At 38.2% G+C, this 15,881-nt stretch overlaps 2 protein-coding genes across 2 annotated transcripts; one reads left to right on the forward strand and one right to left on the reverse strand.

The window, feature by feature from the left end:
- Positions 1-40: 40 nt before the first annotated feature.
- On the reverse strand, positions 41-8,103 carry LOC136679529 (ubiquitin carboxyl-terminal hydrolase 39). Its single transcript, XM_066658120.1, has 13 exons — positions 7,845-8,103; positions 7,109-7,190; positions 6,927-7,021; positions 6,522-6,658; positions 6,230-6,382; positions 4,619-4,844; positions 3,409-3,483; positions 3,166-3,233; positions 2,354-2,542; positions 1,764-1,906; positions 1,423-1,558; positions 1,246-1,332; positions 41-498 (listed from the first exon to the last, which is right to left on the reverse strand). The coding sequence occupies exons 1-13, from the start codon at positions 7,891-7,893 to the stop codon at positions 445-447; spliced, it is 1,494 nt and encodes a 497-aa protein (XP_066514217.1). The 5' UTR covers positions 7,894-8,103; the 3' UTR covers positions 41-444.
- A 753-nt stretch (positions 8,104-8,856) lies between these two features.
- Positions 8,857-14,437, forward strand: LOC136678841 (UPF0561 protein C2orf68 homolog). Its single transcript, XM_066656997.1, has 4 exons — positions 8,857-9,103; positions 11,744-11,859; positions 12,783-12,928; positions 13,134-14,437. The coding sequence occupies exons 1-4, from the start codon at positions 8,994-8,996 to the stop codon at positions 13,254-13,256; spliced, it is 495 nt and encodes a 164-aa protein (XP_066513094.1). The 5' UTR covers positions 8,857-8,993; the 3' UTR covers positions 13,257-14,437.
- The last annotated feature ends 1,444 nt before the right edge of the window (positions 14,438-15,881 follow it).

Consider the following 15,881-nt stretch of genomic DNA (forward strand, 5'->3'; position numbering starts at 1 on the left):
CAAATAAGCATTTTTTATTTTTACATCAGAACTAAATAAAATGCCACATTTTACAGCTGATATTAAAATTTGTATACGACCAAATTAAAATGTTAAATACCTGTAGAAGCCGCACAGCTAATAACTAGTACAATATCAGCCTACACCAACCTACATTTCTTTTGAAATTTTAATGACATTCTGGTGATTTGGTAAAAATGAAATGTAGATTTCCCAAACTAACCTGTGAGATGAAAGGTTGTCTCCTGCAACTGAAATATTATAATACACTGCTGAATATGATTAAAATGTTAAATAAAAAAAAGCTTTTTATTTTTAAACAAATCAAAGTATTTACTCAAATTTTGGTACAAATAATATGAAGGTCAGAATGACACCATTAATAGAGTTCAGTAAAAATGTTAACTCGTAGTATGATGACCATCTGAATGTTTTCAGCGCCCATCATGCTCCTGTATGGCTTTTTCCGTTATTTACACTTTCTTGCCTCTTCCATATCTGAAATAGAAGAATATTCATCATGAACAAAGTAACATTTATCAAATTCTCCATATTCTAAAACAACACATTCTAGTTTTATCTTCGGTGTCCTAAAGTTAATTTAGAAATGCCATTATGTTTATTTAAATATAATGTAATTATTTTTCTTTTCAATATTTGTCTCCATTGTTTGATAGATGGTTTCTGGAGACTGCCTTTCAGCTTTTAAAATAGAAATTAAGCCAGTATTTCCATGCTTTTGTCAATGAATTCTGACTTAGACGTTTGTTGCATTTTCTGCATCCTACAATTCAGGTAAACCTAAATACATTCCATGCTGTTAAGACTGAGGCTGTCCCATGTTTCATAATTTTCCAATGCAAAGTTTGACATTCTGTTCTAAACAGCTTTCTTGTTTGTTCTTTTTCATTTTCATAATAGCATACTTTCAAATCCATAACTATGGTTCTCACAATGAGAGGATAAACACCAGAGAATTGAGACCTGAAGTAGACTGAGCTTCAAGATGAAAGCTTTTTGTTCTGTTACTTATTGATTTTTTTGAAGGTAACAATGTTCTCTACCTCTATTTTAATAACTACTGGATCTTCAGTTTTGTAAACTCATGTTTTTTTTTTTAACTTATTTTCCATTCCTCTCTTTGAATGATAACATGATGTCAGTGGAACCCGTCGCCATAACTGAATGCAAACTGAAATGTAAAATGATCTGACAGGAAATGGATAAAACAAAAAGGAAACTAACCTGTATATATGCTTCTGACAGAGTAATCATCTGCGGCAGAATGTCGGTCACCTGCAGGTCTTGAAGCTCATACCACTTCCCTGTACCCTGTGAAATATTAAAATACACACACAGCTGTCTACTGAACATGTTCAAATGCTCACTATCAGTGTGAGCAAAATAAAAAAAAAAACTCACATGATGTAAGACATGAATCCTGTATGATCCCTCAGAAGGTTTCCCATCATGCACCACATTGGCCACCAAATCATAGGTGGTGTTTTTCTCAGTAGCCTGCGCCTCTTCTGTGAGGTACTCACGTAAGTCAACATTCCTGCAGCAAGAAATCAATCAGAACATAAGAATGAACAATAACACAATAAGCATTACACAGAGATCTAATCAAAAACAGGCAAAACTACACAATGAACTCTGATAAAAAAATTTGAATGAAACTTTTGCGTTTATAATCCAGACTATCCAAAGACGACATCAACCAAAAATGTCGGTCCTGTCGATTTGTAAAATGGGAGACTCACGTAATTGGGAAGTTGACGATGGTGGGGTTCTTTTCAACAAAAAAGTTATTCTTAGTGAATCTTTTGATGCAGAAAATGAGATATGGTGGAAGTTTGGTTAACTGGAACCTTTTGAGGAAGTTCTCTTTGTATGTTTTGTACTCCTGTGGCAGAAAGTGAGAGAAAAGGATCCTATGTGAACACTTTTAAAATCCACATCTTTCCCATCAAAGAGACTAAATACATTTGTTAATTAAGTAAACAAATTAAACAATTTAAATGTAAAAAGGGCATGATTTAACGATTTTTGATTTCCCACTGCTGTAGCAGATTAATGCTCCACTGCTGTTCTGAAGCATGATATGAAGCATGAGATTTACACTCGGAGGAGGAAAATAAGACAAGCAGAAAATACCATAACTATAAAACTGCATTGTATAAAACTTTATTGTCCACTGTTTGTCCTCAAAATTTGAAGCAGTAGCTCATTTTAATTTAATATTTAAAAAAAAATTATTAAAGCTAAGAGAAGCATTAGGAGTGAAGTTAAATTGTTCATGGTTAACCCAACATTTACATGAGGATATTCAGACGCAGTTCAAAGCTGGTACCTTCTCCGTGTTTCCGTTGAACTTTCCCAGAATGTTGAAAAGAGGGACCTGAGGGATAATTAGCTGTTCCTTCTCATCTTTATACAGGGGTGCTGTGGGGAGGTCAAGGGTCAGGTACAGAAATGTAGACTCCAACATCTTTTCCTGATACTCCTCCTTCTTCAAAAGAGCTTCTTTCTCCTCTGCAGGCTGCAGAAAGTTAGAAACATGCATTAGAATTTGATGTGTCCCTTTATGGTTTGATGAGTTAGAATCTCTGTCACAATTAAATATGTCCAACTAAGAAAATTTAGCATTATCACTTGTTTAAAACATTTACTTTGCAGTACAACCAGTACTACACATTAGTTAATTAATGACTATTCTGGGTCTGACTTTATAATACATGCATCATATTGTATAATGACAGGTCACAATATGCTAAATATCACATGCTGTAAAAGAACACACACAAAAAAAAAGACCCACACTGGATAAGAAAATGTTTCTACTCTTGGCTAGGTGTTCTGTTTGCTCATGCTAATGTGTACAAGGCATGTAAACTGAATCAGGATTTTATGTTTTATTCCAACAGTGAATTTTGATTACGCTATACTGCAGTGATTACCAACACCCCCCGTCCTGCTGACTCACCCAAAGTTTAACCGACTCTCGACAGTTCCATGTAATTATAGCCTGCAATAACCTGCGATTAGCTAAATCAGTTCTGTTGGAGCTGAAATCTGCAGAAACACAGATCTCCAGGAGGAGAGTTGGTGACCAGTGAATAAAAGTTAATGATCTGACTCAAAAACCACATTTGGTTGACATACCAAATCTGGGTGAGGAAGCTTCTTTGAGAAGATACGCATGGATCCCTGGAACACTTTTGTAAGAATAGCTGCGAAGTATCAAACAAAGCACATTAAATGAACATGCTTTATGGAACATAAATTCTATCACGAATATGAATGTAACAGTGTACCCTTGCTCCATAAATAAAGATATTAAATTAAATGCTGCTTTAAGACATTTACACAAATAGTGTGTGTGTATGCATAAAAACTACAGCTTACATGGTTTCTTTTTAGTTCCTCCGAGAGCACCATGCAATGCGTTTAGAAACCAAGAAAGAAAGTCCACAGCATCCCCTGCAGGACATAAAAAATATATCATATGTAGTTCACAAGGTTCACTAGCTCCATATAACATCAAGAACAGGACCTTGTAAAAGAAATCTGTACACACTTCTCTCATTCATGTAATCAGAAAATATTTTTGAAATAATCTTTTCAAAGTTTACAACTTTAGATTAACATTGCTGTTCAAATTATGTACTCCCTAATAAACTAAAACTGATACCACAACAAGTATAATGCAACTATAGGGATTAAAGGGATCGTCTACAATTGTGGGAACTGCATTTCTCTCTGATGTGTTAACGTTCAGAAGCTCTGCACCTTTTAATGTAGAATGGTATGTTTGAGGGGGAAAAAAGACTGCTGTTTGTATATGGCTGAAGTGTAATTGGTCTGTAACGGTTTCAATTACCACAGAAAGTAATTTGTAACTTGAGTTGTTGTTTTTTTTTTTTTTTAAGCCAGGGCTTTGTAAACCCATCAGACTGGTTTCGAGCACAGAAAGAGATCTGTGAGCTAGCAAGTGGTGAGGAAACATCTATTGAATTTTATAAAAATAAGTGTATTTTGATAACAATCACGAACATCACATTTTATGATCAAAAACTACAACAAATCACAAAACTGGAAAAACTTTTCATGGTGTGCAGGAGTGTCACATTTCAAAGCTGCTATCAAAAGCGTGTGCACTAACTTTTTGACTTTTATCATACTTTTAAACAGCTTTGGATGGTGTTCTTTAAGCACAGACAGAGAAAAACAAAGTGTGAGGATATCTAATAACAATAATGACTAAATAACCTCATATTTCCCACCTCCAGCTCCTCCTACATTTGTCCATGTGTAAAGGATATTGTACAAGGTTTCAGGAGTTCTCAAGTCCATCTCCATCCACCCATCTACCACTCAACCTGAAGCTCAAAAGCCCCACAGCATATTGACTGGATTGGTTATTCAGTTTTACAATGTATGAAACTCGGGCCGTCTGAATTTGAGACAATAATGCGGGCTTCTTATTGTTCTCATGAGATGTCTTTATATAAACAAAAACACACTGACGTTTATATATCCTGAGAATCACTGGCAAGGCTCTTTAAAGCCTGGATCACACACCTTTGCCTTATATTTAAATCTGTCCATAGAGTACCTTGCTTAGTGATCTGGAAGGTTTTCTTGCTGCAAAGCACCACTGCCTGCAGCATTTCATGTGGAGAGACATGAGCTTTGAAATTGCGTGGGTTCCACAACTTGCGCATGAGCTCCCCGAAACGCTGCACCAGCAGAAACATGATGTCACCGGGTGGCCTTCGGATTCCATGATAATTCTCTTCTTCTAAGAAGTAGTTCCTCAGAGGCGGCACATTGGACAGGGCCTTTCAAAAAACACACACACACATGTTGGTCACACTATAAAGAGAAGAGCAGGCATTACTTGATTGCAGAATGGGATAACAATTAACAATACGGTAAAACAACAACAACAACAAAAAAACATCTGCAAGTTTTTGTGTTGCTTATAAATGAGAATTAGAAATAGAGCTGGACAATTTGGCCAAAATATATATCACAATATTTCTTAACTTTGGTCAATATGATATAATGCTGATATCTATATTAACAATATAAAAGCCACATAAAATCTGACAAAAATGGCCACAATGGATGTGTATCTTTAAACTTATTCAAAAAAAATGTTTCTACTCTATGAAACCTCCTTCTATAGAACTATATAATTCATTCATTCATTCATTCATTGTCTGTAACCCTTATCCAATTCAGGGTCGCGGTGGGTCCAGAGCCTACCTGGAATCATTGGGCGCAAGGCGGGAATACACCCTGGAGGGGGCGCCAGTCCTTCACAGGGCAACACAGAAAAACACACACACACACCTATGGAGACTTTTGAGTCGCCAATCCACCTACCAACGTGTGTTTTTGGACTGTGGGAGGAAACCCACATGGACACGGGGAGAACACACCACACTCCTCACAGACAGTCACCCGGAGCGGGAATCGAACCCACAACCTCAGTCTGTGTGACTGCAACACTACCTGCTGCACCACCGTGCCGCCCCAAAACTACATAATTTTATAAATAAATTCACCACCTTTTCGGTAAACAGACAGAAAAAGAAAATGTTTCAGTGTATAGTTCTCATTGGTATTTATATTTTAACCTGAATGTTTCCACTTATTATATAATTCTTACAGCAAAATCACAATTATCTGTACATTTTTGCTTTTATTTCACACTTAATTTGGCAAAACAACCGTTCACACACACAATTTTTTTTTTTAATAATTACATCTGAATTTAACCAAGACAACTGCTATATGTATAAAAATGCTGCTGCCGTGGCTTCAGAATTGTATGACGTTTCATGCAAAGGGATTTTAATTTAAAGCAACTGGCTCCCTCAAGTTGAAACTGTGTTTCGAGTGATAAACACACAGTAAAGTGTGAGCCATTCTGGCTGAAAAAAACACCGAACTGATGTCAGCACCCTGTAATGAACATCAGTCAATGAAACACTTTAAATAATTTATATCCAAATATCTAAATTGTGTTTAAAAACCAAATCAACGTTTTAGAAATATTTTCTACTGTGATATATATTGATACTGAATAATTGTCCAGCGCTAATTACAAATGTGCAACCAGAGGTTTTTGTAATATTCGTGACAAACCTTGTACAATGCTTTACTTGTTTATTTTGCATCATAAACATTCCACTACTGTGTATGTGGTCTGCCTTACCTGTAGAACTACGTTGGCATAGTCATTAGCCTTGATATTATTAAGCCCCACAATGCCAGGCAGGTATGTTGTGCCATCGTAGGCCCTGTACAGCTTCCCTTGCTTGTCCAAACCAGAGATGTGCTGTTTGGTGAAGGTCGGCTTCAGCACATACTACAGACACAAATACTGTATTAACACTTTAATGCCAGGCTACAAAAAAAAAAAAAAAAAAAAAACAGCAAATGACAGTCATAACAAAATCAAATGTTTCAAACGTCTCGCAGAAGCTGGTGGTTTGATCTCTACTCACCGTAATATCCTCAAGAGACGAATCAATGATCTCGTAGTTGTCTGGCAGACAATAGAACTTGAGTGTGTGGAGATTTAAGAAGACATGATGTGTGAACTGAACACTGTGAGTGTAAGCATGGGACTTCAGGCCTCTCCCTACAAAAACACATTGGTTTAAAGGAAATCAATCAAGGAAACCAATTCAGCCTCACTGAATAAACTACTCTTGGAGACGTAATAACAGCACTTGCTGTTTTTCAATTGATATCAGTGGTACCAACCCCATATTACTATTCTTCAGGTGCAGAAAAGTATCAAATTAAATACAACTAATAATACACATTAACTGATTACTTGAAATATAAATATCTCTTTGTTCTACATTCCCAGACAAGACATTTCATGTTCATGTATATGTGCCTACCTTGGAAATACTTCCCACAGATGAGACAGGCATAGACATTAATGTGGGAGAGAGATATTGAGCACAGCTTCTCAAAGTCAAAGTCCAAAACACTCCTAAATAAAAGAGAAATCATATGCAGATTACAAGACAAATTTATTTTGTGTATATGAGTGGCACACAATGATTTTTCTCTATCCAACCTGTTGATTGTGTCAAGGTATGGACAATGTCTGCTCCGCTTGTCTTCAGTGTCATGAGAACGATGCACTTTCCCTCGAACCTCTAGAAGTACATTTTTGAAAAAACAAAAGCACAGCATAAATATTCTCTTCTATTTAAGTAATGCATGATAGTTTTTTTTTGTAAACCACTAATAATTTAAAACTCAATCAGCATTGCTGTGTCTGATCCACTTATTGCAACACACTAACAATCTCGTCAGTGTCCCTGCTGCGCTGAGGATGATACACTGCTGCACTCAAATTATACACGCGCTGATGTTTGAGGTCCTGGCCATTGAAAAACAGAGTAAAAGGGATGGACAAAGTATGCAGAGCAACGAGTGCAATACAATTTATAATTGTAGAACTACAAAGTGTTCCTTTATGGAAAATGAAGCTGATAAAATTGACAATGTATATAGAATATTAAAACTGTGCCAGTGTGAGTATTTAGACGAGTTCTCCAAAATAAATCTTTATTGAGATCTTGTTAAAAAGTTTGAACGCCCTTAAAGCAGAGCACTATAATACCTTCAGATTGAATCCGTGTTCATAAGCTCCTTGTTCCAGCTCTAACAACTGAAAGTTTTTGAATGTTAATGGAAACTCGAGTAAAGAAATAAGCTGTTAGCTAGACAGCTTCTCAGCTAGCCACGTTTATTGTGTTTGCCGAAGGGAAAAATTAAGTCGTTTAGAATGGTTATCTCAACGTTACCTTCTTCTTCATCATCATCGAGATCCCGCTCTCTTTTCACACTCGTCATTTTTTTCTGTTGTAGCCTTTAATTTCTGAAAGAGTGGTCAATATTTCTGCACCATTCACTCAGTTCAAACGAAACACAATCTCCCAGCAACCCTCGCGAGAAAGACTGAGCTTTCATCAAGGCCTCATCTCAAATTGTACATCGTTCCCTTTAGAGAGCACAACAAAGTTCATGAATCTAGCCTTGTGTCCGAAATGGCTCCTTCCCTACATTATTCACTATAGTGCACTATTATGGGGAACTGAATTCAGGAGGGTAGTGAATGATTTCGAACACTACTTCATGCGGGTTTTCACCCAGTGAACGCAGTGGATTATGGGTAGTATCAAAAAGTAGGTTGAACACTACTTTTTGCAGTGCATTGTGGGATTGTTTGAGTGCACTGAAAATTGTCCACTATGTTTTCGGACACTACTACAAAATGGCGGAACCACAAAATAGTGCACTACATAGTGAATATGGCACTGTTTCGGTCACTGCGTAATTACTTCTGCAATATTTGTGTACAGTTACCGCTGTATTGAATTTATTTCAAGCTGAAATACTCATAATAATACACAAACGTTGATCATTTTATCAAATCTGAGGTTTTGGGTTTTTTTTTCGGGGGATGCTTCCGTATCATTCGCAGTGAATTAGACGGAAATTGAAGGCCCCATCTGGTAGTGAGATCAATTTTTTTGTCATAGAGAAATAAATACGTATTTATAAAGCCGATATAATATTTTAACTACACCCTAATAAGTCTTTTAATGTTGTGCCAATATGTGAATTAGAAATTAAAATTACAAGACTATTCCATCATTTTCCCTCTATTTATCTTGGAAAAATATTGACACTCTTTAATTGTGTACATTTAGTATTAGCTGATATTGATTGAAACAACTGTAGAACGACTGTTTAGAACACTACCAGTAGATGGCGGTCTTCACTTTCCCTCTAGTTCACTGCGAATGAGCTTGAATCCCTCTGCTGTAGGGGGCAGCACACGTCTCCCAGATTGTATTCAGTCTTACATTTGAAGGAAGAGGAGGATGTAGACGAGTAGGTCTCTTGCTCTGAGTGCGGTGTCTGTATTTATTCGTTTATAAGTTTGAAACATGGAGGTTTTGCAGGATACTGAGGGTGACGCTCTTAAATATAAACCCGGAGGCCGTCTGGATATGAATCATGGTTTCCTGCACCACATTCGTAGAAATCAGATTGCCAGGCAAGTGCTAACAAGCTAATCCAGTGCAATGTGTCATGAAGTACCCGCAACATTTTACACAACCCCGAGAATCTGTCATTAGTGACTACAAATTGAGGACTAGCTACATCTTAACGACTCTCGGCGAACCTGGAACTGACTACATTTTCAGCAGTTTCTCGTTTGAAATATATCCGTTCCACCTTAAATGCTGCTGTAGTTAAATTACACGCTGGTGTGTGGAGTAGCTGACGAATAGGAGGCCACCTTAAGGACCGTGGTAGCTTAGTCATTGTAAAAGACTGTTTTTTTAAATAGTAAAGCTGCTTGTAAGTTAAGGATAAACAGGTCAAGAAGGTATCTATGTTGTGTCCTAAAGGCAGTGTTATAAATATCATGAAAAAGAAGTGTTACTTTATAAATTCCCTTGGGGGAGAAAAACTGTTCATTAACTTGTCCGTGGTAGTGAACTCATTCACTTGTGAGCATTTATTTTTAGTACACACACGGGACACTGAGAACACAAAAATTAAGTGTTTATAAACTGGTTTAAACATTAAAACACTAGTTTCCTTTCTCTCGGCGCTTTCCACCAAAAGAACTGTGGCTCTTGAACCGGTTCCAATTTTGTTTCTTGGAACCTTGGCTCTTCAGTGAACTGGCCATGTTTTCATCAGTTTGGATGAGGTCCAAGAATACATCATCAGCAGGCAGGCATTGCAGAGTTTCTGTGGCTGAATTCGGACAGAGTCAGGACAGCGTCATTATTAATTTGTTTACAGCTTTGGGTTCATATCAGAGAGAGATATGTTACACATGTGGAAATGTTGCCAAATTCTGATCTGTCCTGCTGAGCTTGTAAACAGCAGAGCCAATGCGCCCCATGTAGAGCTAAACGCAGCCCCAGAAAACACACTCATGGAGCAAGTTGCTGTTTTTGTTTTTCCATTTATTTTTTATGTTATTATTCAGTTCAGTTCCACTGAGCGATAACACTTTATTTGAGGCTCTGTGATCTTTTTGGGGTTGGTTTAACTCGACATGGCCATGGACTATGTTATAGTTCTTGCTGAGGAACCAACACTTCTTTAGTTCCGGTGGGAATCAACTTTTTGGCGACCTGGATCCCTTTCGGTTCTTTGTTTTTGGAAAAGGGCTGTCTGAGACCTTAAGATCTTCAGGGAGCTGAATCTGGGGCCACAGCAAAATTCATGGTGACATTGTGGGGTTTTTACCTTCTATTATGCCAAATATAGGCAACGCTCCTTTTATTGTAGACACACCTTAACAGCGGCTTGTTTTAGTGCAGGGGACTTTTCTCTCCAGCTCAGAAACGGCTCCTGTGTTGGGACAGTGAAGGAGGTGGGCAGAGTTTTTTGGAGGATGAAAGCAATCAGAGTTTGTTTTTTTTTTTTGTTTTTTATTTATCGACCACAGCTTAGGCTGCAGACAGCAGTGAGAAGCCAATGTAAACATGGTTTTCTACAGCAGCAGTTCACCTGTCAAGAGCAGACTTAGCTCGGGTGGAGAGCTTGCTCTTGAACCTGCACCGTGGTGGTTCAGATCCACTCGTACAAGCACAACATACGCTATCACACCACCACCACATCAGTGTCACTGCAGTGCTGAGAATGATTCACCACCCTTTGTGGGGACCTGTGTGGGTCCTGGCCACTGAAAAACATGGTAAAATGGGGCCAGTAAAGTATGCAGAGCAACAGATGTACTGCAGTTTATAAATGTAGAACTAAAGTGTGCACATCTATGGTAAGTAAAGTTAATCAGTTAGAGAGGCATATTAGTGTGCATTTTTATTTATTCATATTTAATATTTTATGTTATATTTATTTATTTTGGGGCGGCACGGTGGTGCAGCAGGTTAGTGTCGCAGTCACACAGTTCCAGGAACCTGGAGGTTGTGTGTTCAATTCCCGCTCCGGGTGACTGTCTGTGAGGAGTTGGTGTGTTCTCCCCGTGTCCGCGTGGGTTTCCTCCGTGTGCTCCGGTTTCCTCCCACAGTCCAAACACACGTTGGTAGGTGGATTGGCGACTCGAAAGTGTCCGTAGGTGTGAGTGAATGTGTGTGTGTCTGTGTTGCCCTGTGAAGGACTGGCGCCCCCTCCAGGGTGTATTCCCGCCTTGCGCCCGATGATTCCAGGTAGGCTCTGGACCCCCCGCGACCCTAAATTGGATAAGCGCTTACAGATAATGGATGGATGGATGGATTTATTTATTTTGGCCAGACAGTGACTTGTGACAACAGCCATGTTTTGAGTCGGCAAGTAAATTTTGTAGTGTATTTTATATTGAGCTAGAAAAAGAGATAAACACTGCACCGCACCTCTGTGTATTAGTTCAGTGAATTTAGAATAAGAACACTGGCTACTTTTCAGGTCAAAGCATGTGCTTGCCAGTATCTGTGTAGATGACAAGTTCATTGATTTTAAATCTCAGTCAGTACCTCGATATACTCAAACGTCAGTTTGAGTGGACAGGAGCAATAGTGTAAATAGCAGCTTTAGGAACAGTAAGTAAACCTGAGTAAGTAGGAGAATGAGTTCCCATGCATCTCTCAGGTGTTTTGCATCTAATGATGGCCATGTCGTGTTAGTGCCTCTATATTGAAATGTTTTTTAATGCCTGTGCGTCATATGTGAATAGGGATGATTACGATAAAGAGGTGAAACAGGCCAAAGAACAGCAGAAACGCAGACACACAGCAGTCCCACGGAGACCGCGAAGACCAGACCGAGAGGTTTACCATCTTCGCCACAGAAGTAGGAACCAGAAAACTTAATCATTTATTGACTTAATCATGAATCAAAATGATTTTACAACTGCCATTTCCCCCTTATCTGTTTAGTTTTTTTTTCTTAAGCCACGTATGTATTTAATTAATCTCCTTCATGTTTCATTGACCAGTATGCATATAATGGTGCTTTTCCACTGCATGGAACCTACACGGATCTAGTCAGTTCAGCACGGCTCTTATGCTTTTTCACTGGCCAAATTTGGTACCTGGTCCCTGGAACTTGGTACGTTTTCAGTCCCAGTTCCCTCCAGGTACTAAATGGTGACATGTAAACCCTGCAGAGTGCTGACTGGGCCAGAGCCATGTGTATCACCATGAAATGCAGAGGTCACTCAAACTAGCCGCTTGTAAAATCCCTGTAAAAAGTTACAGCAGTTTTCACATTTATTTTTATGAGCAGCTCGTAAATTTACCTCAAGGTGATTTAAAGAGGTCTATATGCTCCTTGGGCCAATGGGTAATGAAAATTTCCAGTGAAAGCCAATCAACAAGTGCAACAAGTAAAACTGAACTGGGGCGCGGAGCTGTGTTCAGTCCAAAAAGCAAAAAACACGCAAACACACAATGAGTAAACAGCACCCAACTTTACCACTGTCGTCGTTGTTTTCCAAGCCAGCTATTCCTGTTAGAGACAAGGTTTTGGGACGTCACCAGCTCCATTTTATGGGGGAGTTGTGCTAGTGGAAAAGCGACAAGCTTTAAGTGTGTCGAGTCGAGTCGTGCGGTGGAAAAGCACCATAAGGTCACAGTAAAAGACATTTGAAACACAGTCTCCTTCGGAGAGCCCTTTATTTTATAGATAAACAACAATCTAGAAATATCTGGAATATTAGAATTCATACAGCATCTCTTAGCACAATTTAGCTCAGTTTTCTTTTTCTTCCTCAGATGGCTCTGAACCTGGGGCTGGGGTGGAAGCAGATGAATGGAACGAGAGTAGCTCCAGCACAGAACAAGAGAGCACAGGAAGTGAGCTGTTCTGGCTTGATTATCAAGCCGACAGTGGCCATGTTACGTCATTCATCGTCTACAAGGTACAGTGAGTCATGAGATAATTAGTTTGCAGTTGTTTTATATAACATCAATGTTTATCAGTTCCATGCTCACATGGCGACCTACACTTTCATGTTTTCATATCAGTGACACAAAATATGTGAGCTAGATTTTGCAGTCTATGCTAAATTGTTTCAACTTTATTATTATTATATTTATTTTAAATATCTTTTTTCATACTTTCAGGAGGATGAACCCAAGAGTGTTGTGGAACGGGTGGAGGAAAAGAACGTTCTAGACTCTGCTATGAAGGCAGCATTGTTGGCACGAATTGGACGGGAAATGGATAAGCGGCGCGACAAGCGCTGATGTTTAAAAATGAAGCCTTGACAGAGGGAAATAAAGAGTGTTGTGCAGTCTGAGGATCATTCACACCACTGAGCCTGACTTGAGTTGATGGTGCAGTTAAGTAGAATTGCACAAAGACTCTGGCTTTAGAGGTTTCATGCAGCTGGTTTTCTTGAGACAACATGTTACTTTGAATATGTGTGTGCTCAAATATGGAAAGAAAACCAGGAGGTTAAACGGTGAAAAACAGTAACTCAGTCAGTAATATATCTCATGCCTTCCATGAGTTGTACTGGGACAGAAACAGTGATTGGCAGAATGAAGAAGAAATTAAACCTCATTAGCACTCCAGTGTCCAGGCACATCTCAGCCAGTTGTTTGCCTACAGCGTGACACCTGTAGTGATCATCATGTCTAAAAACAACTGGGTATATTATCGCTATTCTGTATAGTTATTGGACCTAAGTGCAGACAGTTTTTAAAGTAATGTTTAGCTTAGAACCGAGTGCAAGGGGAAAAAATATTTTCAAATTTAAGTAGATATAAACCTGGCATGCATTTGCCTTGATACAAATACTTAGGGTCTGTCCCAAAACCTAGTGAGCATTTTAAGTCATAGTGTGCACACTCTTGACATGTAGGCTATTTCACTCTTCTTCCAGAGCGAAAATAATTTAAAACATGATAAAATTGGGAAGAGCAGAAGCCATTGTGCTGACATGTTGAGGCTAAAGTTAACGCCAGTTGCGAGCATTTGGCGGGAACAAACCGTGACATAATCACTCTCTAACTAGAGCATCTCAATAATCTTCCTCATGAGGACAGGCATTGGTTAGAACACTGCCGACTTAAATGGCTGCCTATGTACTCAATGGCTATTTAGGCAGTTCACTAGGTTTTGGGACATACTTTGTATCTCAAAATGAAACTTCAGCAAACATTAGAGTTGTTCCATAGGCATTTTTCATAAATTGGCTTTTTTATTATTAAGCTGCCAATGTGTGAATTAAGCTTCCATTGGCCTCAAAGCCTGTATTTTCTGCATTAAAGAGGGCCTTTTTGTTGTGTTCAAGTCACCAGTGATGGTGATAAATTCAACTGGATGAATTCAAAACCCTAATGTTGTTTGAATTTTTCATTACATCTTTTGTTTGTATTTAGAGATTTTTATTTTTGTACCAGTGTACTCTGTAAAAACAGATATAAAGACTGTTCAAGAATCATGCGTGTGCTGGTCTGTTCTGAATTGTTCGTTATGTAATACCTGGTGGATATTACACAATGCAGGATTCCTCAGTTTAACCAGTTAATATAAGGTCAATATTAGGCCTTAACAATTGGAACAGAGCCCAGGAAGATTCCTATTGGATAGTCCTCAATTTTAATATTAGCTGGCTAACTAAGAAGTCATGCTTGTAAAAAAAAAAAACCCTTGCTGTTCCCAATTGCTTTATAGCTGTTTACCACATTCAGTTTCCATCAAAATACCAGTTGACATTATGAGCACCACTCTACCTTATCTCTTATCATATTATCATATTACTTCTATCATAATGCCCAAAACAGACAAAATCTGCCTCAAATTTGACTTCCCTCCTGGGGGAAAAAAAAATAAAACATTGAGTGTCTGGTAGTCGGTAATGTTTTTTAAAATTATTATTATTAATAATTTTTTGTGTGTGTTTTCTTGATTAGGTTGGTATCACTGTTAAAAGTCTTTATGGGTAAATAGCTGACCTGTGTCTAAATCTAGGTGCATATTGCTGCCAATTCTCATTAGACAGAAAAAGCATTTAGTTTTAATCCCACTGATCAAATAATTGCTATTTTAATAGGTATTGGTTAATTGTGAATGTTAATTGCTAACATTAGGTGAATTTACATATATCCTTTCAAATTGTTAACTACCTAAAGTTAAAAAATGGTTAAACAGTAATTGGCAAATCCTCTGTAAGTCTAAACCTAAGCCATTTTGGACTCTTAATACTGTCAAGTTGAAAGTGAATCTACGTAGTGTCTGGTATCACAATTGATGTCAGACTCCAGGGGGCAGTATTTGCTGTTCTTGATAAGACAAAACAACTTTGGAATTTACAGTGATTCTCAATGCTAGACCTGGATGTATATAGTTTATCTGTTCATGAACAGATAATTAACTGAAGAGTCAGATCTTTTGAAAAAAAAAAAAAGTCAGAAACGGCTAAATGACCTGAGGTCATAATGAAGGTTTTAAGGATTACACTGACACAAGAAGTACTGTAGTATTCTGTGTAGTGTAAGCAATACAGTACTGTGTCCCATATAATGTAAATTCACCAATGACAATTCTGTGTGAAGGAGATATCAAAATTAGCTATAGTTTAGACACTGCTGCTAATATGCTTTCAGCTGTTAGTCTAGTTAAAGTGAGCAAAACACAACCTAATCAACACATTTTAAATCTCAAGCTTGTAAACTGAGTTTTGTGCCCTTTAGGGCACGGTGCAGTTGTGAATCAGTGATTGAACACAACCCCACCCCCTATCCCCCATTTTGTCCCTTCCTCATGTAATCCTCACTGTGGGAGCGACAGAGAGCTCACATTCCCATATTCCCAGGCACCTAGGCTCCACCTACATAGCATCTGAGCATGCTGATTGGACGTCC

This window comes from Hoplias malabaricus, chromosome Y (assembly GCF_029633855.1).
Source record: "Hoplias malabaricus isolate fHopMal1 chromosome Y, fHopMal1.hap1, whole genome shotgun sequence".
NCBI lineage: Eukaryota > Metazoa > Chordata > Actinopteri > Characiformes > Erythrinidae > Hoplias > Hoplias malabaricus.

Excerpts from the sequence above, each read along its gene's own strand:
- LOC136679529 (XM_066658120.1), bottom strand. The coding sequence starts at position 7,893 with ATGACGAGTGTGAAAAGAGAGCGGGATCTCGATGATGATGAAGAAGAA. Across the intron at positions 4,845-6,229 it reads ATGCCAACGTAGTTCTACAG|GCCCTGTCCAATGTGCCGCC; the intron begins GTAAGGCAGACC and ends GTTTTTTGAAAG. Across the intron at positions 3,484-4,618 it reads CTTCCAGATCACTAAGCAAG|GGGATGCTGTGGACTTTCTT; the intron begins GTACTCTATGGA and ends TATGTCCTGCAG.
- LOC136678841 (XM_066656997.1), top strand. The coding sequence starts at position 8,994 with ATGGAGGTTTTGCAGGATACTGAGGGTGACGCTCTTAAATATAAACCC. Across the intron at positions 11,860-12,782 it reads TTACCATCTTCGCCACAGAA|ATGGCTCTGAACCTGGGGCT; the intron begins GTAGGAACCAGA and ends TTTCTTCCTCAG. Across the intron at positions 12,929-13,133 it reads CGTCATTCATCGTCTACAAG|GAGGATGAACCCAAGAGTGT; the intron begins GTACAGTGAGTC and ends TCATACTTTCAG.